General features: G+C 39.0%; 1 protein-coding gene and 1 long non-coding RNA gene across 4 annotated transcripts in view; one reads left to right on the plus strand and one right to left on the minus strand.

Moving 5' to 3' along the window:
- LOC129707727 (uncharacterized) overlaps positions 1 to 5,567 on the minus strand; it is an 84,194-nt gene extending 78,627 nt beyond the window's left edge. Inside the window, exon 1 of one of the 3 annotated variants that reach the window (XR_008725225.1) lies at positions 5,168 to 5,567. This is a non-coding gene — a long non-coding RNA (uncharacterized LOC129707727). Of the gene's footprint in view, positions 1 to 4,394; positions 4,612 to 5,167 lie in introns of those variants that run through there. The other 2 variants (XR_008725223.1, XR_008725224.1) reach the window with 2 other exon arrangements.
- lamb1a (laminin, beta 1a) overlaps positions 4,678 to 23,171 on the plus strand; it is a 78,634-nt gene continuing 60,140 nt past the window's right edge. The window contains exons 1-10 of the mRNA XM_055652954.1: positions 4,678 to 4,861; positions 7,562 to 7,737; positions 14,546 to 14,675; positions 16,087 to 16,160; positions 17,299 to 17,487; positions 17,913 to 17,976; positions 19,081 to 19,286; positions 20,832 to 20,952; positions 22,221 to 22,409; positions 22,812 to 22,991. Of these exons, the coding sequence (XP_055508929.1) occupies positions 4,825 to 4,861; positions 7,562 to 7,737; positions 14,546 to 14,675; positions 16,087 to 16,160; positions 17,299 to 17,487; positions 17,913 to 17,976; positions 19,081 to 19,286; positions 20,832 to 20,952; positions 22,221 to 22,409; positions 22,812 to 22,991 (1,366 nt within the window). The 5' untranslated portion in view covers positions 4,678 to 4,824. The remainder of the gene's footprint in view (positions 4,862 to 7,561; positions 7,738 to 14,545; positions 14,676 to 16,086; positions 16,161 to 17,298; positions 17,488 to 17,912; positions 17,977 to 19,080; positions 19,287 to 20,831; positions 20,953 to 22,220; positions 22,410 to 22,811; positions 22,992 to 23,171) is intronic.

Genomic DNA, 23,171 nt, shown 5'->3' on the forward strand with positions numbered 1-23,171 from the left:
TTTTTTAAATTTGCTCACAGGAGATGGACATCACCCACAAGACTTTCATTTGTTCTTTCCCCATAAATTCCAAACTGATGCGATCGATCGGCTCGTTAGATCATTTGTGAGGGAAGGTACACATTAACCCATTGGCAGGTCTGAAGTGACAATCAAATTTAGAACATAAAACAATGCAGAGCAAGAACACATCCTTCGACCCTCGACGTCCATACTGAACATGCTGCCAAGTTAAATTAACCTGTAATGAGGCAACCAAAACTGCACAAATGCAGTGGCCTAAAGTCCTATAAAGCTGCAACATGACTTCCTGACTTAATCTCAATGCACTGACCAATGAAGATAAGCATACCATACACCTTGTTTACCATTCTACCTACTTGCATCACCATTTTCAGAGACCTATGGACTCGGACGCTAAGATCCCACTGAACATCAATGCTGTTAAGTGTCGGCATTAACTGCATACTTTCTCCTTACATGCAACCTACAAAATGCAATATCTCAAACACCATCTGCCGCTTTTCCACCTACTTCTACAGCTGATCTATATCTGGCTGTATACTTTGAAAGCTTTCCTCCTCACTGCCCACAACACCACCCATTTTGGTGTTGTCTGCAAACTGTGGCAATGGGGCCGATGCTGGGTTCAGCAGTGACCACACCAATACCCACAGTAGGGTGAAGTCACATGATTTATTATATTTACAGTAGTGAGAAAATCCAGGGCTGCCCGGGGGGGTGCTGACCATCGCTGTTACATTCTCCCTGATTAGTAACTCAACACCTCCACCTCTTTCAGCTCTGTCTCTATCAAGTCTGAAACATTGAAACCCAGCAACATTGAGCTGCCTGGCCTGTCTCTCTCTCAACCAAGTCTCTGTGATGGCAACAACATCATTGTTTCAAGTTTTGATCCAGGCTTTATCTGCTTTACTTATGATAGAAACATTGAAACATGGAGAATAGGTGCAGGAGTAGGCCATTCGGCCCTTCATGCCAGCTCCGCCATCAATATGATCATGGCTGATCATCCAAAATCAGTACTCCGTTCCTGCTTTTGCCCCATATCCCTTGATTTTGTTAGCTCTAAGAGCTATGTCTAATTCTCTCTTGAATACAGCAGTGAATCGGACTCCAGTGTCTTCTGTGGGAAAGAATTCCACAGATTCACAACTCTCGGAATAGAAGCATGTTTCCTCATCTCAGTCTTAAATTACCTACCCTTTATTCTTAAACTGTGACCCCTGGTTCCGGACTCCCCCAACATCCGGAACATTTTTCCTGCATCTAGCCTGTCCAATCCCTTAAGAATTTTATATGTTTCAATAAGATCCTCCTTGCATTGAAATAAACACATTTCAGCCTGACAGTTCACTGCATTTGTTAACCTCATCCTGTCTGTCCTTCGGAAATTACTGATCAGTCAATCCATTTGCTGACTTTCTACCCTGTTTCCCACCCACCTGCCACTCTAGTTTAAACCTCCCTGCAAGGGTATTGGATCCCCCTCCAGTTCACGTGCAACCCGTCCCTTTGTACATATCACCTCTGCTCAGGAGTGGTCAAAAATCTGAATCCCTGTTCCTTACACCAATACTTCAGCCACTCATTCATCATTCCTTTTCCTACCCCCACTTGCATGTGACACTGGGGGTGATCGGGAGATTACTCCACTCAAGATCCTGCATGTTAACCTGTTGCTAAAGCCCTATATTCACTCTAGAAGATAACTGGAACTAACTAACTGCTACCTTTTTATTCCACATTAAAATTTGTTAGAAATTATCTGGTGGTCACTTGACAAACTCAATATGCTGGGGGTCTATATGCTAATCAACTAATTCCACTAACAGGTGGAGCTAGATCCAAATTCTGATATTTCTCATCCCAGTCAAGTAGTTCTCAACCATTTGGCACTCTGGGCAAGTTCCCATGAAAGGCCCAGACCTCTTTGTAGATGCTGCCTGATCTGCGTATTTCAACACTTTGATTTTATTTTGGATTTCTACCAATTGCCTTTTATTTCTTGAATGCAGTCATTCTATCTTGCTCTTGATAATGTTTTGACAAATTTATTGTTTTATTCCTATAGTTTGGTGAAAATGTTGCTAAATCTGCAGTCATCTTTATGAGGAAATCGATTGTAATGACCCTGAAATTGACTGAAAAATTCATTCTTACAAGTAGGCATCTTATTGGATTCAACAGGGGAAGAAGACCTTTATACCATAGGAACTACTCCCTCCCTAGGTACCTTCCCCTGCAACCGCAGAAGATGCAACACGTGTAGCTATACCTCCTCCCTCGACTCTGTCCAGGGAACCTGACAGTCCTTTCAGGTTAGGCAGAGGTTCACTTGCACCTCCTCCAAACTCATCTACTATATCCATAATTCAAGATGTGGACTCTTACACATCGGCGAGACCAAACGCAGATTGGGCGATCGTTTCGCGGAACACCTTCGCTCAGCCCACCTGAACCAACCTGATCTCCCGGTTGCTGGACACTTTAATTCTCTTTCCCATTCCTACACAGACCTTTTTGTCCTCAGTCTCCTCCATTGTTAGTGAGGCTAAACACAAATTGGAGGAACTGCATCTCGTATTTCACTTGGGCAGCTTTCAGCCCAGTGGTATATTCATTTCTCTCACTTAAGGGTGCCCTGGCATTCCCTATCTCACTCTCCCTCCCCCACCCAAGTCACACTAGCTTCTCATTTTCACCCTACAAACCAAAGACCTTAGGATCCTCTGCTATAGGATCTTTGCTACAAACAGCTTACAATAGCCTGTATCCGTTATCATCATAGGTAGACAATCCTTTATCATCGTTATTTTTTTGCATATCTTTCATTCATGGTTCTTTATCTCTCCACATAACCATCTATATCTCTCGTTTCCCTTATCCATAACCAGTCTGAAGAAGGGTTTCAACCCGAAACGTCACCCATTCCTTCTCTCCAGCAATGCTGCCTGTCCTGTTGAGTTACTCCAGCTTTTTGTGTCTATCTATAGTTGTCTCTTTTGCTCAAATGAATGATTAAGAAATGGTGCCTTACCAGTGTAATCCAAGCCCAAATAAATTGTTAAACAACATTCCTTTATGGGTTGTGGGTGTCAGTGAATTGTTAGAATATGCTACCCATCCTCAGTTGCCCTTGAGGAAGAGGTGGGGAGCTTCCTTCAGCACCTTGTGACCAAGGTCCATTCCAGGTTCTTGACCCAGCTACGATGAATGAACATCAATGCATTTCCAAATAAGATGATGAATCATTGTGGGGGGGGGGAGGGTGGGAAAATTGTTGTTCCCATGAAAATGTGCAGGACAGAGCTATCTGCTAAGGAAAAGCAGATTTCCTTTTCAACCCAATAAACTTGAATGATTACCACATTAAAAAAAAGTCCTTATTAAGTTTAAATGAGTTATGAAACTCGATGGTGACTGATGCTCTCTGGGCTTTTTTTTTAACCTGCCAACATTTTCTTATTCAGAGTAAAACAAGTGATAGAATGGAAAGTTCTGGTTATTCCAGAAAAATAACTATGCACACTGAGCAACAATGTGCATGAGCTTTTGCCTACATTATGATGAGATCATACGAAAAGTATTTAGGAAAGGGAATACTGCCAGGGGAATAGGAGGCAGGAAATGTTACTCCCACATTCAAAAAAGGAGAGAGAATAATCCCAGAGAGCCACAAACAAATTATCAATATAACTGACAATAGAATCCTCACCAGAAAATGGGATTAGAAATTTGGAATTTGCAGATAAAAAGTAGTCGAACAGGGATGCCATAAGGTCATGCACGACCAAACTGTGGATTTTAATTATGCGCAAATTGAATATTTTCAAAATGTTTCATCTATTTCATCCCTTTCATGCAGCTGGAGTTCTCCCAAAATGCTCACAAGGTGATATTGAACAAACAAAATTACACGATGACTGATTTGAAGAGATTAATGTAGAATAACCAAAATCTGCTCAGACTTTATTTTGACAAATTACTACAGGCACTCAGTTGATTTTCGAGTAATATCTCGAGGCAGGATGGACTGTGGGTTAAACCAAAGATTATAGAGCTCCGTTCTATGATCTTTGGGTTAAACTAGGTTTTAAAATGAAGATGTGTCATAGCTAAGTTAGTTATTCGCAAAAGATAATAAGTGTTGTTCTGAAGACTGCTCATTATTTACGTTACCACTTTAGACAACTCAGTTTCGGAACGAACATATTAAGCACTGAAAATATCTGCGATAAATTGGACAATTATTAACACATTTCTATCATTCACCAATGACAAACGAGGAGATAAAATCCCTGGCATCAATGGATGTCACAACTGGCATCCCTGGGGGCTTCTGGATGCCTCTCTCGCCTGTAATTAATTACCTCTTGAACCTTCACTACATCATTTCGCTCGCTAGTCTTTCTTCTCACCCTTTAATCTCTGTGCGGCTTTTACTCGCTTCCTTCTTCTGCCAATTGCGAATACATAAAACAGAGCCTCAAAAATCGGAGGTTTTTTTGTTTTGAATTAAAGTAGTTTACTTCAGTATGGGACGTTTCCCACGGCTAGAAGTGCCCCCTTGCATGGGGAAGACGGTGAGCGAGGCGAGAGGGAGGTGGTCTAGGGGAGGGAGGGAGGGAGGGGCGGGTGTATGTCTGCGGGCGGGGTCTGCCTTCCCCTGGAGTTGGAGCGGCGTCGAGAGAGTAGAGGAGAGCCGCGTCAACCCGTCCCGCGAATGAAGTGCGCTTCTTGCCATCGTTTATTACCTGAAGATTTATTCTAAAGTTTATCAGTTGCCTAGTGGGCAGTAATATGGCAATGTTGACCTTCGGGAGTTTAAGTGTTCTGGGTAAGTTTAATTTTTAGAGAAAAAAAATATTTCCTCTTCCCCCAACAAATTTAACTGTTAATTTAAAGAGACATGGTCGAATTTTTTTTTTTAAATAACACGGCAATTGCATGTTATTACATGCAAAATAAGTTTTTATTTAAAAAGCTAAACTGGAACAAATTTACAACTCTTTTATTCGTAGAAAACGCCCTCACAATTGATCTTAATTGAAAAGATTCCATGGTCCTTAACACCGATTTCCCCCCCCTCCCTCCCCCTTCTCTCGCAGCACTAATGCTTTGTTGGAGATCCGTTAGTAATTACCTAGATTGCGGTTCGAACCCTTGACCTGACTTCACAAACTTGTCCGTAATGAAGGAGTTCGCTCCGGTTCTTGGAGTCTTGTTCAGAATCGCAGCAGTGTAATTCTAGCAAAACCAGCTGTAACATTCTGCTCTTCAAAGGGGTTCTCAACCCCAGTGCTGTTCTCAACCCCTAATTACTCGCACACCTCAACATATTTACCTCACAGTCCGTAGGGTTAATTCAATAAGACGTTTATTAAACTGAAAGGGGTACACTTTAAATGTTGATTTATCACTTTTCTTTTTTTGGGGGGGTTGCTGGAATCCGAATTTAAACAAAGCTGTGTGTTTGGCACTTTACAAGTTTACCAACTCAGCTTAAAACTTGCTTCATTGTTAATACCAGTATTTTAGTTTGTCTCAAATGCCCATCTAAGTGCATCAAGTCACGTTTGTCCTTCGGCACTGGAGGCAGATTGGTAATCTGATTCCCAGCTGAGTGAAAGGTTGCTTTACACAGAGTGGGCCTCGCACTCTACATGCCAATAGCAGCATGAATCAAAGCAAACTTCCCTTATTCCAGCCAAACAAATACAATTGGCAATGTTACCGCATTTCAAAGCTTGAAAGAATGCATGTGTACATGTCTGGTTAGAATAGTTTGGAAAAGCCATCAATGAGTTTTGATAACCGTGAAATAAAGCATGAATCCTGTTTCCTGAATTTAATTTACTCTGACTCTTAACTTTTGATCTGTGTATAGATTCTAGTGTATTTTTATTAACAGATCTTCAGCAGAATCTTCCTGGGAGTTTTGAGCAAAATACTTCATTGACAAATATTTTCTTTACATTTTATGCTTGTTCATAAAATAGAAATCTTGCTATTAAGAAAGGCACAAGATATTGCAGACTTGCTGGCTGGCATCTTGAGTAAAACAAAAAGTGTTGGGAGGAAATCAGCGAGTCAGGCTGCATCGAGGGAGGGAAAGGACAAGCGCTGTTTTGGGTGGGGACCACTCTTCAGACCATCCATCCATTCTATTCTATAGATATTATATTAGTTAAACTTTCATCTTATTTGTACATTTGTTTCCATGTTTGTCGGTTTGTAGGTTGTACCTATATTTGTGCAAAAACGCTACCGGATAGCACTACAATTTTTGTCCCACCTTACTCACCATTGTCCTGTGATGTAAATGAAACGCGTTCCGTTGAGATTGATGTTATATTTTACGTTATTGATATTTTATCTTTCCAACAATCATTTTACAAAACCACTTTTCCGCTTGTCCTGCCCCGTCATCCACATTCGACGTCACAATGGGATCCCGAATTTAATTAACATAAAAAATCGCGATTTTTTGTTTGTTTCTAAAAAAAAAGTCAGTTAACAGAAAATTGTTATTTTCACGGGGGGGGGGGGGGGGTTCTTTTTTTTTAAAACATCGCGATTTTCATTGTGGGGGGGGCTGAGATGGGGGGGGGTCATTTAAAAAAAACACAATTTTCATTGTGGGGGGTGGGAGATGGGAGGTTTCATTTAAAAAAATACATCATCATTTTCATTGTGGGGGGGGGATAGGTGGAGGCTTCATTTTTTTTTTTAAAAAAACATTGCAATTTTCATTATGTGGGGGTGGGATAGGGGTGAGATGAGGAGTGGGGGGGAGCAGGTGAATAGAGGGGGAGAGAGGGGAGGGGGCTGGAGGGGGAGGAAGGAATGGGGGGGGAAATAGAGGGCAGCAGTGAAAAGGGGGATATGGGGGGGGGGGTAGGGAGTGGGGGATGGAGAGGAGGGCAGTGGGGGAGGTGAGGAAGGAGAGTGGGGGGTGGGATAGGGTGGAGATGAGGAGTGGGGGAGCAAGCAGATAAGAGGTGGGGGCTAAGGAGGGAGCGAGTGACAGGGGAGGGGAAATAAGAGGGTGTGTGAACAGGAATGGGAGGGAATGCCGGGGGATGAGGGGGAATGGAGGAGCATAGGGGTAGGAATAGGGATGGCGAAGTAATGAGGGGGGAGGGATGGGGTGAGGGGAGGAAGCAGAGGAGGGTTGGTGGAGGGTGGGAGAGGGAGGATAATGGAGGAGGAGAATAAGGGACTGGAGAGTGAGATGCGTTCACATTGATCTTATTTTTTACAAATTATTGCCACATCAGCCGTGCCTGTGCAGTTGGGGGCTATGGGTGAGTGGTAGAATATTGTGTTGGGGGAACGGGCCCAACAGGTCTGCACTTGGTCTAGTCTTATTTTAAATTGGATTTGTTTTTGAAAGAGAAAACAGCTTTACTTTGGGTAGGAAAAGCAAGGGAGTGGGTCTCACTGGATACTTTGAAACTGGTGGCAGGATGGGCAAAATGGTGTCTCGTGTTTCTTTGAAGCTGCTGTGTACTCTCATCTATGCTTTGTCTTCCAGTTACCCTTTGGCACAGTGCCCTCTCTCAAGAGCCAGAGTTCAGTTATGGTTGCGCTGAGGGGAGCTGTTATCCTGCCACAGGAGATCTATTGATTGGGCGAGCAGATAAGATTTCTGCCACTTCCACTTGTGGTTTGAACAAACCTGAGCCCTTCTGTATCGTCAGCCACCTCCAGGTATGATGCATTCTTCATTGAGTGTGTGTGAAAAATGGAACCATACTTGAATGATCAATTCTGCAGTGAAGCCTGCCTTATTATTTGCTTTTGTGTCTAGATTAACTACCTGCTTCATTCACATAAACTGCTTAGTCCTTAGCTGCCTACTATGATGTCCTTTATGAGGGCATGGCCTGAGCACCTCTACAAGATAGTTCAAGTATATCTTGATGGGAACTATTTAACTGTTTGTATCTTGCAATTACAGTTAAAAAGCTCCCACTGTCACTAATCAGCAGAATAAACGCTATAAAAATGATAGCGCTACCACAAATAATATATTTATTCCAATCTATACTGATATATATACCAAAACACTTAAAACAAAAAATTAGACTCGAATATTTTTAATTTTATTTGGGATTATAAAGCACATAGAATTAAAAGAAATCACTTGTGCAAACCCAAAGAGGTGGGGGGATTTGCATTACCTAATTTTCTATACTATTATTGGGCAGTACATATTAAACATATAATTTATTGGTTGGACAGTTCTGCTCAACAGTTGGAATGGATAAAGATGGAGAAAGAGGATTGCGCCCCCTACGATCTAGGAGCAATCATTTTTTCCCCAATAAAGCTGAATAATATGTTATATAAGAAGAATCCAATTAGAATCAAATACACAGGACTAGATGTTAAAAGTCCCTTGTGCCAATAAGTGGGGAGCATTTCACGACATCCGTTGATTGTTGAGAGTGGTAGACGCTCAACATCGGTGGGGGGCGGGGGGGTTATACACATATCTTGGCCTGTGTAACCTTCAGGATAGTTGGGCACAGGACACATCATCAGTAGTGTACCCTTGCATCACTGGGTGTTTCGGCCTTTTAACACTATACACCCTCCACAAGGGCGGCCCGCTGCAGGATGATCAGCCCTCAGCGCGTGTCCCGTGTCAAACCATCCCAAAGATTCACCCTGACGTACTTGGGGCCCAGCATGGGTCTTTCCGCTTGAGCCAAATTCTCCGGCTGCTTCTTTCAGCCGCCTCTGAGAGTGATCTTATGGTCTTCCGCAGAGCCTGACCGTGGATTCCAAGCTCCTTCAGCAGTCTGATTGTAGATGACGCAACAAATCCTCTGCATCCCACTTCAACTGGATAGACTTTGGTGTTCCAGCCACGCTGCGTTGCCTCTGCTGCAAGCTCTGCGTAGTGCAGCTTCTTACGCTCATAGGCCTCCTCAACACAGTTCTCCCATGGAACTGTGAGCTCTATGATGTAAGCAGTCTTCTGTGAAGGGGACCAGAACACCAAGTCTGGCCTGAGGTTGGTGGAAGCAATTTCAGGTGGAAAGACTAGTTGTCGGCCGATGTCCGCCAGCATCCTCCAGTCACGGGCCCTGCATAGGTTTCCTTCTTCTGATCTGGTGGAAGGACAAAATACAATACAAATCTGGAAACAAGTAAAATTAACTTTAAAATTAAGAAATTTATCAGTGTTAACACCCATAGTGAATAATCCAGTATTTAAACCATCTGGTATGGATAAGATATATACCATCTGGTATGGATAAGATATATAAACAATGGGGGAAAAAGTGGGAATTAAAAAGGTAGGTGATTTGTATGAATTGGGAAATTTATTATTATTTCAACAACTAAAATCAAAATTTAAATTGAATACCAATCAATATTTTAAATACCTACAGGTATGTGACTTTATGAAGAAATATATACCAAGATTCCAAAGTATAATTTTAGACCCACTGGAAGAAGTAATGAATATCAATGCGGAGTCAACAAAATTAATATCATACTTGTATAACAGTATTTTAAATATAGAATTACCATCAACAGAGGCAATTAGAGAAGACTGGGAAAAATAATTAATGATAAAAATCTCAAAAGAAACATGGGGAAAATATTTGATATATACATAAATGTTCGACCAATGCTAGACATAACCTAAAATCAATTTAAAATATTACATAGATTATATTATTCCAAAACTAGGTTGAATAAATTTTATCCAAATATTTATCCCATTTGTGATAAATGTCTTTCTCAAAATGCCAATATTATGCACTCATTTGTCTCTTGTTCAAAACTTTATAAATTTTGGTGTGATATATTTGATATATTCTCAAAGATATTTAAGACAAAAATGGAACCTAACACTGAAATTATTATATTTGGAATAAGTGGAGATGGGAACAAATTAAATACACACCAAAACTCATTTTTCAATTATGGGTTAATAACAGCAAAAAAACATACTTAAATTTTGGAAAAATGCTAATATACCAACATTTAAAATGTGGGTCAGTAATATGCTGGACACAGCACATTTGGAAGAAATGAGACTCCCCCTAATAGACAAACAAGACCTATTCTTAAGGAGTTGGTTCCCATTTATTGATTTCTTGGATTCATGTGGTGACACAGTATCATGAAAACCTACAGTTTCAGGTATGGGTGAAAGATGATTTAGAATATTTAAAAAAAAACCCATCTCACTGTGGCAATTGAACAATCTCCCTCCTGCTTTCCTTCTTCAGTTATTCCTTCTCTTTCACTTTTTCTTTATTGGTTTTTCACCCACACTCACTAATCTATTCTTCACTTTTCACAACCTCTTTTTCTTCTCTCCTTTCTCACTTCTCTCTTTAAAAAAAGGGGAGTTGTACAGATAATGTAATATGTTAACATCGTTTTTGTACCAATGTATTGTACTCACTTCTAATAAATAAAATATTTAAAAAAAAAGAAGCAGTTTTGCAAGATTCCCCAAGGCACCCAATGATGGTAACTGTTCCAATTCTACTGTGGGGCAAATTGCATTCATTAAAAAAGAAGTGTGCAGGTGTATACTTGCTCAAATTGAGTTTTTACGGTGGTGTTAAGTTGTACATATCATGTTAATGCCTGGCATTGTTGCAGTGCACATCTTCAGTTTAATTTGAAACACCAACACAACTTTTTAACATGTGATCAGAAGATTTATTTTTGTGTTTCTTTGTTTGTAATTGGGGAGGTTTGTCAAGACGAAGCCAAAAGGTTCCTTGGCTGAGTTGTTTGGAATAGACGAATATTAGTGTCATGGCATTATTGATGATTTGTATATTGAGGTATTCATCATTGAACTTACTTGTCCCAAGGCAGATCATTGTTTTTTTCAAGCAACTCGTGAAATTACTGCATTACTTACTATTCTGGGGTTAGTCAAACTTTCGATAGCAACACCTGGGTGTTCATAAGTCTGTTAGAGATCAATAACTCTTTGATTTATTTAAAGCATTTGCATCAACTGCAATCAAATTTGTATCACCCATGAAATTACAGCAAAAGAATCTTAATTTCTTCATGTTAATATGATTTTGGCCATATTATTATATTGTTGAGTAGAGGGCACAGGTATATTTGGATGATGTACTAAGCGTTGTGCAGGAGAGGAATAAATGTAGTTGAATGATAGGGAAGCCAAGAGGGAAATTATGAGATATTAAACCATGATTTCATTGGGGAGTCAAGGGAGTCAGAGTTGAACAACATTTTGGAGATCAAAAGTACTGCTGATGATAATAACAAATTTGATTTGATGAAGGGAGAACACAGCAGGTTTCAGAAGCTTTGAAGCCCAAGGATTCTACTATCACCGTTTGTTCTTAACTTTGTAGTTGCAATTTATAGGGCATTTGTTTCTGAGATTTACTACATCAAATGCCTTTGCATCATGAAAATGTAGCCAGTGGCAACATACATTCTCCCTGTCATTTGCACTGCTTTACATATATAGCCTGACTACCTGGATCTGATTGCAGAATAATTTCACAAAAATGTAAGCATGCACATTTTCCGACTGATTAAAGTGACTGGTTCCTGCAAATCAAGGTGTTGAGTACCACAATCTAATTACAAAACGGTATGTGTGTTATTTCGTGCAGTGCAACTTGCAATTGGCAGTATGGTAAAGGGGAGAACAATAGATGGAAATTACATTCCCCTGACAGAAGCCAAAAATTGCAGTGTTTCATTCAGTCCAGATGAAGTTTGCTAGCTTATTTTGGCTCGGATGAAAATAGATAAGTGATGAGATCAGCAAGTGGTTTTAACTTCGTCAAAGTCGCAAAGGTGCCTCAGTAACTGGACCAGTAACAGTACCCATTATCAGCCAACACTCGGAAGTAAATCATTGTTCAAAGGTGGGGAGTTAGAAATTAAAAATAAAAATATTTGGTGTATTGTGTGCTATTTTGGTTGCCCCATTACAGAAGGATGTGGAGGCTTTGGAAAGGGTGCAGGGGTTTACCATAATGATGCCTGGATTAGGTAGTATTAACTACAGGAAACAGTTAGATAGACTTGGATTGTTTTCTCTGGAAAGCCAGAGTTTGCGGGGATACCTGATAGAAGTATATAAAATTATGAGAGGCATTGATAGGATAAGCAGTCAGAACCTTTTTCCCATGATGAAAAAACAAATGCTTCAGGGCATAGATTTAATGTGAGAAAGGCACAGTTTAAAGGAAATGTGCAGAGCAAGTTTTTTTTAATTAGATGGTGGTGAAATGTGCTGCTGTGGGTTATGGTTGAAGCAGATGTGTTGGTGGCATTTAAGATACATGGATATGCAAGGAATGGAGGGATATGAGTTGCGTGCAGACAGATGAGATGGCCTTGGATCAAATAGAACAAGTGGTCCTACAACTTTAGGCTGTGCACGCCATACGCAAGAAGAAGATGCTGGTCTTGGCATCTTGTTCAGCACTGATATTGTGGGCCAAAGGGCTTGTTCTTGTGCTGCACTGTTCTATGCTGTTGATTTTTAGCTATACTGATCAACAGTGTGACAGCTAAAGCTCAATCATCCAGTACATAATCTTTCTTTGCATGTGTCTAGTTGAGTTGAACAGTTTTTACCTATATTCTGCTTTTTTTTTATTCCAACAAAGTGAAAAAGATTGGAATATTTCCCCAATCCTAGCTCAAATATGGATCAGCGACAGCTGAATCAGTGCTAATTTGAGTGTTTTACATAAGGTTCGGTCTGCAATTTTACATTTGAAATGCTGAAATCGCTCATCAAAGTATTTTCATAATTTGAGGTTTTGTTTTGTTTTCTCAGGCAAGGTAATACTAAAAGAGGTATAATTAATATTTTAAAGTGAATAGCTGTCTGGAATAAATAAGTTACTTTAGCAGTTTTTTTTCACAGTCGCCTAGTAGAGCCATCCTTTAAATAGGCCTAATCAATTGGAGTCTGACAGCTGCTTTGTGAGATAATTGCCTGCAATCAGAGTCCTGTTTTGTCTTCATTTTGCAAGCCATCCAACATTTTGGTTTGAGTGGTGCCACTTCTTATCTAAACCATTTATTCAAGAATTTCTGCAAATACTGATACCTTGAAAGAATCAGGATAGTGTGACCTTCTCGGTAATTGATTGCATTTTGATGCTCCCTGTGAGCAAAATACATCATCAGTAACTAATCCTTGCCATGCCATCTCTTATCTGTCACTGCAAATGAAGCCTTAAACTTCGGTTATAGATTATTGCTATGCATTTTCTTTAGAAAATTATATATATTTCCAAATACAGGCCAACTGTTTGAAGTTACTGAGGATGGTATTTGTAAACATTTGAAAAGTATGATACTCCCTAATGTACAAAAGCTGTTTCCACTTTGGACATTTTGCCAATAGTTATCAAATTTCATGGCCAACTGCTGTTAAATTGCTTTTTAAGGGTAAAAATTTTGTGTGAAGCTTCAAAATCCTTGGAAAATAAATGTGTGTAGTAGACAGCTTGCTGGGCACCTTGCTATAGGAAGGATGGTGTTAAGCTGTGAAGAGTGCAGAGAAGATTTAAGAGAATGTTGCCAGAACCTGAGGGCCTTGGCTATAGGGATAGGTTGGGCAGGGTAGAAATGTATTACTTGTAGTGCCAGAGGATGAGGGGTGATGTTATAATGCTGTATAAGATAATGACGGGAATAGATAGGGTAAATGTACAGCCTTGTACCAAGAATAGAAGAACAAGGAGAAGTAGGTTTACAGTGAGAGGGGAAAGATTTAATAGGATCCTGGGGGCAACTTTTACATACAGAGGTTGATGGGTAAATGGCATGAGTTGTCAGTGGAGGTAGTTGAGGCAGGTACAATAACATTTTAAAGTAATTTGAAGAGGTACATAGATGGGAAAGGTTTGGAGGGATAATAGAAAAATGAAGGCATGTGAGACTAGTGTAAATGGTGAATCTTGGTCGGCATATTTCTGTGCTGTATGGCTCTTATGACAGCTGACACTGAACCTGTGCTGTAAGAGATACAGGGTGGAAACGGGCCCTTCACCAAATCCATACTGATCTTCGATCGCCCATAGACTAGTTGTATGCAATCCCACTTTCCCATCCTTCACAGAAGTGGCAATTTACAGAGGTCAATTAGAGGAAACTGAAGCATCCGGAGAAAACCCAAGCCACCGTGCAGGGAGAACATGCAAGTTTTGCAGACAGCACCTCTGCTACCTAATTTATTAGGAAGCCCATGATGTAGTACTGAAAGTCATATTAGTTTGCCTGTTTTTGATAGTTTGGATGTTATTGCAAGTAATAACAATCAAACTCACGAGCCAGTTACTTATAGCAGTAATCTATGATTTTCAAAAGTCCTTCATTTTATTTTGTAAAAGTGGTTGGAGAGGTTTTGTGGAAATGAGTAAGATGCAAGATTATCAGTCACTAAACATCTCATCATCACTGATCCAGATTACACTCAGAATTAGAAAAATAGAAAATATATAACATTTCACATTTGATCTTTCAGGAAGAAAAGAAATGCTTTTCATGCGAATCCCAGACTCCTTTTGCTGAAAATCCAAGCAGTCACCGAATTGCGAATGTGGTCACAACTTTTGCGTTCAACCGACTGAATACCTGGTGGCAGTCTGAAAATGGTATGTGTAGTTTCTGTGTGAATTGAATTCATCCATCGATCATTAAGAGATGATTGTACATGTATTCAGGAGATGGGAGACAGCAGATGCTGGAACCTTGAGCCAGAGACACAATGCTGGAAGAACGCGACAGGTCAGGCAGCATTTGTGGAGAGAAATGGTTGGATGACGTTTTGGGTCAGGTTCCTTCTTCAGACTGGAATGGAAGAAGAGGCACAACTCAAAATGAAGGCTGCCCATTCCCACCAGAGTTGTTAAGAAGGGTCTCAACCCGAAACGTCACCCTTTCCTTCTCTCCAGAGATGCTGCCTGTCCTGCTGAGTTACTCCAGCATTTTGTGTCTACCCTCCAGAGATGTTGCCTGATTTGCTAAGTGCCTCCAGCAGGGTGCTTTTTGTATAGATATTTAAAATCTGATAGACTAACAAGCTTTCACTTCAAAGTGATCTCAAAAGCTCAACAAGGTTACATTAACTTAAGCCTATCAATGTAATGACTTGTTGATTTAAATGATACCTCATGGGCTTCTAAGACATGATAACCAGAATACTGATTTATATACAGTTCTGTTTATGGTTTATTCCCAGATGGTCCTTTTGTGTATTAATCAGCTTTGGCAGTTCTTTGTTTCTACAAGTTGTGCAATGATACCCTATTACTTGGTAATAATCCCTTATCTGTGGAATTCTCTGCCACAGAAGGTAGTTGAGGCCAGTTCATTGGCTATATTTAAGAGGGAGTTAGATGTGGCCCTTGTGGCTAAAGGGATCAGGGGGTATGGAGAGAAGGCAGGTACAGGATACTGAGTTGGATGATCAGCCATGATCATATTGAATGGCGGTGCAGGCTCGAAGGGCCGAATGGCCTACTCCTGCACCTATTTTCTATGTTTCTATGTTTACTTGCTTATAGTGGACAAGCGGTAATAACGGACACCATTTTTCTGCCCCATGGTCTGTTATAACGAGGATTTACTGTACTAATTAAAGTGTGATGCATTGTCTGCTCAGTACAGAATAACAAGTTCCACACATTAGGCATCTTTTTGCAAGAATTTCTGGTGATATAGATTGTTAAAGTCAGTATCTGCAAAAAAGTATGGGAAATTGCACATTCACAAATGGTGTTCCTTCTAGACTCTGCCCTTTGTTACGATAGCTTGCTTCACTTATAACACTACAAATTATGCACATTGCTTTTTTTTTAGAATGTAACAACAAATGTCGTGAGGTTGTTTGGGGTCCAGATATAGCAGGGATATGTTGTCTATATGTGTTATTTTCATGGTTTGTCCATATAATTTATTGCCTGTTATGTCTCTATGCAGGTTTCATGCATTGAATCTGTTTAAACTATTCTATTTTTTTTAATCCATTTTATCTAATTTAACATTTTTCTTTCACTTTTTTAGGCATTGAAAATGTTTCTCTCCAGTTGGATCTGGAGGCTGAATTCCATTTTACCCACCTCATCATGACCTTCAAGGTAATAAAATTACACACTAATACTCAATGTTTTGAAGTCTCAATCTTGATGTAATTGAAGGGATACTTTGTAATGACCTATCATTAATTATGTTTTTATTACAGGAAGTGAGGCTTGCTATGTAACTGACCTTTGAAAATGTGAGCTTCCAAATATTATTATCACCTGTGAATTCTTTATGTGCAGGTTATTGTCCCTTTTTCGGGTCACGGAGAAGTTTAAACATATGTATATAGGGCTTGTGAATTTATTATGGGTTTATCAGACTCTAGAACTTGCTTTCGGTCACATTTCCTGAGGCCACTTTAGTTGGCATCAAAGGTTGAAAAGTTTTTTTAGCTTTAATAAAACCAGCACATTTAGGAATATGATGTGCAAACGTTGTCGTACATCCTGCCCAGCTGCAAAGGCCTTCCTGTATTTGAAAGACCTCTGCCAATGAAGTCTGTTTTATGAAGAGCCACTGTAAAGAACCTTGGATGTTTTTATGAGTTCAGGTGTAATTTGTGTGATGCATATAAAATGAAGTGTTTCCTTAAGAGGAGAGTGTCAGTGGTTTTGGACAAAGTTGCAGCTTCATGGCCCCATATTTTCACATTTTTACATAATAGTATTCCCATTCTCAAGCTACTTTGTAGGAGGGTGATCTCTTGGTCATGAGCAGAGTAACATTGTAAGCTGGCTCTACTACACCTTGTGAAGCTGTGGAGCATTGTGACGTATACACTTTGAACGTCTGACAGTAGTCAGCCAGTCGGGTTTTTTTTCTGAAGCTATAAAGGCCTGTCCCACTTGAGCGTCATTTGCGCGTAATTTACGCATCACGACGCACGCGTTGTGCCGCACACATGCGTGGTGACGTAGGCAGTGACGCGCGATTGCGCGCGACACCCCAGGATTTTGGTATGTACAAAATCTTTGCACGCCATCTGCGTGACGCGCAAATGACGCCCAAGTGGAACAGGACCTATATATACAAAAAATAAAACACATGCTGGTGAAATGGTTGCTTTCAATCTTTTTTTGATTTGTTTTGGTCTTGTTTGAATGGAGTCTGTTTTTACGCATATGACTTACGAAATGTTGTGAAGACTTGCTTGTTCACCACTAAGTCAAAGATTCTTTCTTTTGTGCTCAGACATTTCGTCCAGCTGCTATGATGATTGAACGATCTTCAGATTCTGGAAAGACCTGGCAGGTGTATCGATATTACGCTTACGACTGTGAATCATCCTTTCCTGGCGTTTCAACAGGATCATTGAAAAAAGTGGATGACATCATCTGCGATTCTCGATATTCTGATATTGAACCTTCGACAGAAGGAGAGGTTTGTGACAAATGTCTAATTTCTGCTTTGCTCAAAACCTGGTGCAAATCTATGAACTCATAAATTTAAGGAACTTGTCAGAAGTCGAGTGTTTTCTTTTGTCACATACACCAGAATGGAATTGCTTGCTGCAGCTTTACATTAGATGCAACAACTACCAAAATAAATATCAATAAATTATCAGTTATTCTAAGTAAGCAAGATCATAATAGTGCAAAAACCAAAGAACCGTAGTGGCGCAAAGAGTGAAGTGGTTCAGTCAAGCTGAGGAAATAGAGACATTTGGTGAGCTTTCTTCTTGGATTGCCCCAATATGCTGGGCCCAGGACATCCATGGATGTTACTTGTGAATTAAGAAAACTTATACTTGCACATGTTGTATTTTATGTTATTATGTAAAAAAATAACTTCTTCTTTGCCTTTAGGTTATCTATCGTGTGTTGGACCCAGCGTTTAAAATTGAAGATCCATACAGCCGGAGAATACAAAGTAATTGTTATATTTGGGCTATTTGCTGCCAGTACTAGCCTGGGACACTTAATACGTTGTCATTGTTTTTCTGATTCTTTCTTGTATTGACACTGTAGCAATTACTCAAATGGATTTGAGATAGACCTAGTTTCCCATGTGGCCTGCATACGTCCTGTTGACTAAAACTTGTTTGCTGTTAATAAGTGTAGACTGTTCCTTTTTCAGGATGTATTTTTTGGCAGAGAATTGGAAAATGTAGACATTTTTAAATAGATCTTAACTTCCAGCCTTTGTTCAATTTTGCCTGTTAATGTTACATTCCTGATGAAATAACAGTCACAGTCTGTTTGGTTGAAGGAAAATGGGTAATAAGAAAGAGGGGCAGAATTTTCCGTTGCCACTAAAACATCTTTCTATTAACTGATATTAATAACATTTGAGGTTGTTATACGTTTTAAAAACAATGGGCAAAGGTACCATCCAGATTTGCATTTAAATTTACTCTGACAATTTCCAATGAACAAGAGATCAAGGGACAGTAACACTTGGGGTCATTAGGAAACTGGCATAAAAGATCCTCATCTGCCTCCAAGGAGTTATTTTTTTAATTATGGCACCAGTTTCCCCATTTTCTTTATCTGCATGTTAAATCTCTTCAGTTTATTTCTGTTGGCTCGTGTCGTTGCAGTGGAGCTACATTAAAGTTCCTCTTTCAGGAAAAATGAACTCTTGCAGATGAAACACATCTAGGAATGTTGATTATTTGTAAAATGGATGTAGAGCTAAACTTTGGTAATTTTGTATTCTCAATTTATTCTAAGGACAGTGAAGTATTTTGCTCGAATCTTATTTCAAGAAATGTTGCAACTTTAATAGGAGTATCTTTGCAAAAAAAAATCCTCCATTTGTAATAGTCATTTAATTCTATGAGCAGCTATTTTTATTAACTTCTCTCAACTGTTTTGGGAAATATTTTAGTTGAAAAAAAATGAAGCTGAATGTTTTTACTACTTTAGTGGAATTGACAATTAATATTAATGGAAACTTTACATTTGAGGGAAAACATCCTAATTTTCTGAATGACTAACAAATTCTAATTCACTTGTGTATTTTGTTTTGAAGATATGCTGAAGATCACAAACCTGAGGATAAGGTTTACTAAACTCCATACTCTGGGTGACAATTTACTGGACTCGAGAGTAGAAATCAAAGAAAAATATTACTATGCCATCTACGACATGGTGGTTCGGGGCAATTGTTTCTGCTATGGACATGCTAGTGAGTGTGCTCCCGTTGATGAATCTAACAATCAGAATGTAGAAGGGAAGGTAAGTGGTATATTAAAAAAAAATGTTTTGCCTCGAATAATGTTCAATGTCTTTCATTGCCTTTGTCCCATGTTAACCATGAAAGCAAAAAGTACTTCTGCAGTATTGGACTTAATCTGGCTACAAACTATGTGGTCACAAAGTTTGTTTTCTCTCCAGTCGTGAGTTGAAATGTGGCTGACTCACAATGAAGTTTGCTTTGGAGCTTAATTGAACCCAGACAAAACTTTCCCTGACCTGGCTTTGCCATTTCCTGTTTTAGGTCTTAAAACAAAACTTGACTTCACAAATTCCCAGCGACTGTTGTAGACTTTCAGCTTCCTGTTGCAGTGGTCAGACTGCAGTCTGAAAATACTTGATTCTCAAGCAGTTATTTTCTTAACACTTTTTAAATTCTACCTTTTCTGTTTGCTGGGTTGCACCCCAGCTGTCAGATAAGAATGGCAATTGTGTTGTGTTGTATAATATTCTGAACTATCTGAAAGATGCACGAAAGAATGACTGAGGCAATAATTCCTTGTTTCCCTCTTGGTGCCTCTGATTCCAGATTCCCAGCTGTTTTATGCCTGTGGTCAATAATTCATTTGTTTTAACTGAAAGTTGGATTCTTGTGATCCTATGCTGATGTATTACTTTAATAGTTGCGTCTATCTTAATTCTTTTGAGAATCATTTCAAAATGAAAGGCAACACTGGAGAAATTGGAGGAATACTTGTGAAAGCTTAATCTTAAATCTTCAATTTGAGAAATTGTACTTTCCTTCCTGTCCACCCCTCATCATTTTTTTGTTTAGCACTTACCCTTTCGTTACAGTAGAAAACAAATTGTATTCAATAAAAAGAGAAAATGTCTAGATAAAGCAGCATCTGTGGAAGGAGAAATTGTGTTAATGTTGCAGGTTGGAGACCCTTTGTCAGAACTGATGTTATACACTCTAGTGTTTAAGAAGGAACTGCAGATGCTGGAAAACCGAAGGTACACAAAAATGCTGGAGAAACTCAGCGGGTGCAGCAGCATCTATGGAGCAAAGGAAATAGGCAATGTTTCAGGCCGAAACCCTTCGCTCCATAGATGCTGCTGCACCCGCTGAGTTTCTCCAGCATTTTTATACACTCTAGTAATTGGTGCAGGGATAAAAATGTCAAAATTGCAACCTCATCTGTAAGATCTCCTGCGAATCAACTTCATTATTGATTATATACACATTCTTATCCATTTCTGTTTGTATTTTGTGTTAATTGAGAAAGTGATTTTGTACCAGGAAGAATTAAGCCTAAGTGCATGTGCAGGAATTCAGAAATTTTGATTTTTGGTGTAATTGGAGTAAGTAGTTTAGTACTTACAATCTTGGATAGTTGCTAGAAAATTCAAGTCTGTCACCACTCCAATTATTCTTGTGCCTATTTAATTTGGAAAAATACTAAATGATAATAAATGTTGAAATCAAGGCTAAACAGACCAATATTGACCAGTTTTCTTGGGTGTAGAGAACTTGCAGATGTAGTCCTTCGGGCGATGAAATGATTTTGACGCATTGTTTTCCAGGTACACGGTCGATGTGTGTGCCGGCACAACACAAAAGGTCTAAACTGTGAGCTGTGTCAAGAGTTCCACCAGGATGTGCCTTGGAAACCAGCTGAAGGACGCAACAGCAATGCTTGCAAAAGTGGGTTTTGGGTTAAAACATTTTGCTCTTGATAATGAATATCTTCATTTCAGGTTGTATTTGTATGCAGGCAATATAAATAGCTTTAAAACACAAAACAAGCAGGATTCCAGGCTGACATTCATCCCTGGACCATTGACAAAAGCAGCCTTTTGTGTTCCAACCTGTGCTCAGTTATTTGTTCTCAGTTGAAGTAATAGTAAGAATGATTGTAAATTGCTATGTCCAAATTGAAGGAAGAATCAAACAATTTTCAATGTCTTCCATTTTAACAGAAAACATTGCATTGTTTCATAACTTAATTGCTTGCATAGTAATAAAACAATTGCTATTTTGGTACTGATTTTTTTTTTTTTTAATCAATAAATTATAGTCTGCTTGAACTTTGTGAAATGTTCGAACCTATGGCCTCTTGTGATGTTTTGACTGATACTTCAATGAATACTTTTGCATAAACTTGTAGAATGAAAAATAGCGAAATCATAGAGATATTTGTCCACGCAAGTAGACTTTACCCCAAATAAAGCAATACTCTGCTAAACCAGAAGCTAGCAGATAAGTTTTTGCTTTTATTATGTTTCTTTTAAAATGAGAGATTTTGTAGCAGAATGGTGCAATGTATTATATTTAATTCCTGCTCCCTTTTCTTAACCAATGAACCATTGGTGAAAATACATTTGTAAAAACGCCAGTGCCATGTCTCCTTTGCTGCTATATATCTTGCTGGCATGTTTTGTTGTGGATGAACATGGATGGATACTAAATGATTGGATAATGTGCTAGCGTAAAGTAGTGCCTTAGTACCTAACTAAGAAAATGCTAATAAAAGCCACTATGAACAATATTTTGTGGGATGCAAGAATATTTATTTATATTTATATTGGTGAAGTTTGCAAATAGATTTAATAATGATTCATTCAATCCTTTTTAGTCTTCCCTTTGCATCATTTATCTGATTAAATATATTGTACTAAATCTTGGTATGGTGCTACATTTAGAGACTTCTTATAATTATCCAAGGAATTTCAAAGAAAGTTCTTTCAGATAAAACTAAGATCTCCTAAACAGATGCTAGAAGGTGAGGTATAACTGCGATGTAAGGTTCTTCTCTGTAGGGCCAAAAGCCAACACTGGGTGCAGGAGACCATTTATCATTTGTGTCCGTTGAATGTTTTGTATTTCAATGTTAAAATCCTAATGTGTATTTTGAACTTCTCATATATATATATAACTATATAAAATTAGGCTTTCTCTGCTTTAAATTTCAGGGTGTAACTGCAATGGACATGCTCATAAATGTCACTTTGACATGGCTGTGTATTTAGCCACGGGTAATGTCAGTGGTGGTGTGTGTGATGGCTGTCAGAATAATACAATGGGGCAGCACTGTGAACAATGCAAACCTTTCTACTACCAGCATCCAGAACGAGGTATTCGTGCCACTGACATCTGTGAGCGTAAGTACTGCCATTTGATACACCATGACCAAGAAGTAAATGACACTGATCCACTTGAATTATTTTTGTTGGTGGGTTGCGTCAAGAGTTTTAAAGAGAATGTTTGCCTCAAGGTATCCGGATACCTTTTTTATGCACACTGATTATCCAGTGTTTTAAAAGTTATTCAGAAATGTTAAACTACATATTTAATTTTTGAAGATGAAGTTTTGATATGTGGCATATGTTCTGATTTCTTAACTGTAAGCCTAAAGGGTTTGTTATTTCACAATTTGAACTGCAAAACTGGTGTATTACATTTTGTGAAAGTGGCTTAAAAAAGTTGGAGCTAAATTTAGATGAAAAATCCAACGCAATTTGTTACAATGCATGTGTAATATTGCTCTAATCTTTTTATTGCAGCTTGTAACTGTGACCCTGCTGGATCATTGAATGGTGGGATTTGTGATAGTCACACCGATTTGACAGCTAATCTCATAGCGGGGCAATGCCGTTGTAAGATGAATGTTGAGGGTGAGCGCTGCGATCTGTGCAAAGAGGGTTTCTTTGGACTAAGTGAAAATGATCCACTAGGTTGCCAACGTAAGTATTTGCTTGTTCTTGAAAATTATGCAAAGTTCATTTTTCATATTTTAATTTTGCATCGTACCTTTTGATTCCAGAATTTCAGAAGACTATAGTTAAACATGGTAATGTTCAGTGCAGGATTGTACTAATTTGAAAATCTACAATTCTACAAATTTTTCAAAAATTGGCATAATC

Source organism: Leucoraja erinacea, chromosome 22, assembly GCF_028641065.1.
Source record: "Leucoraja erinacea ecotype New England chromosome 22, Leri_hhj_1, whole genome shotgun sequence".
Taxonomy (NCBI): domain Eukaryota; kingdom Metazoa; phylum Chordata; class Chondrichthyes; order Rajiformes; family Rajidae; genus Leucoraja; species Leucoraja erinaceus.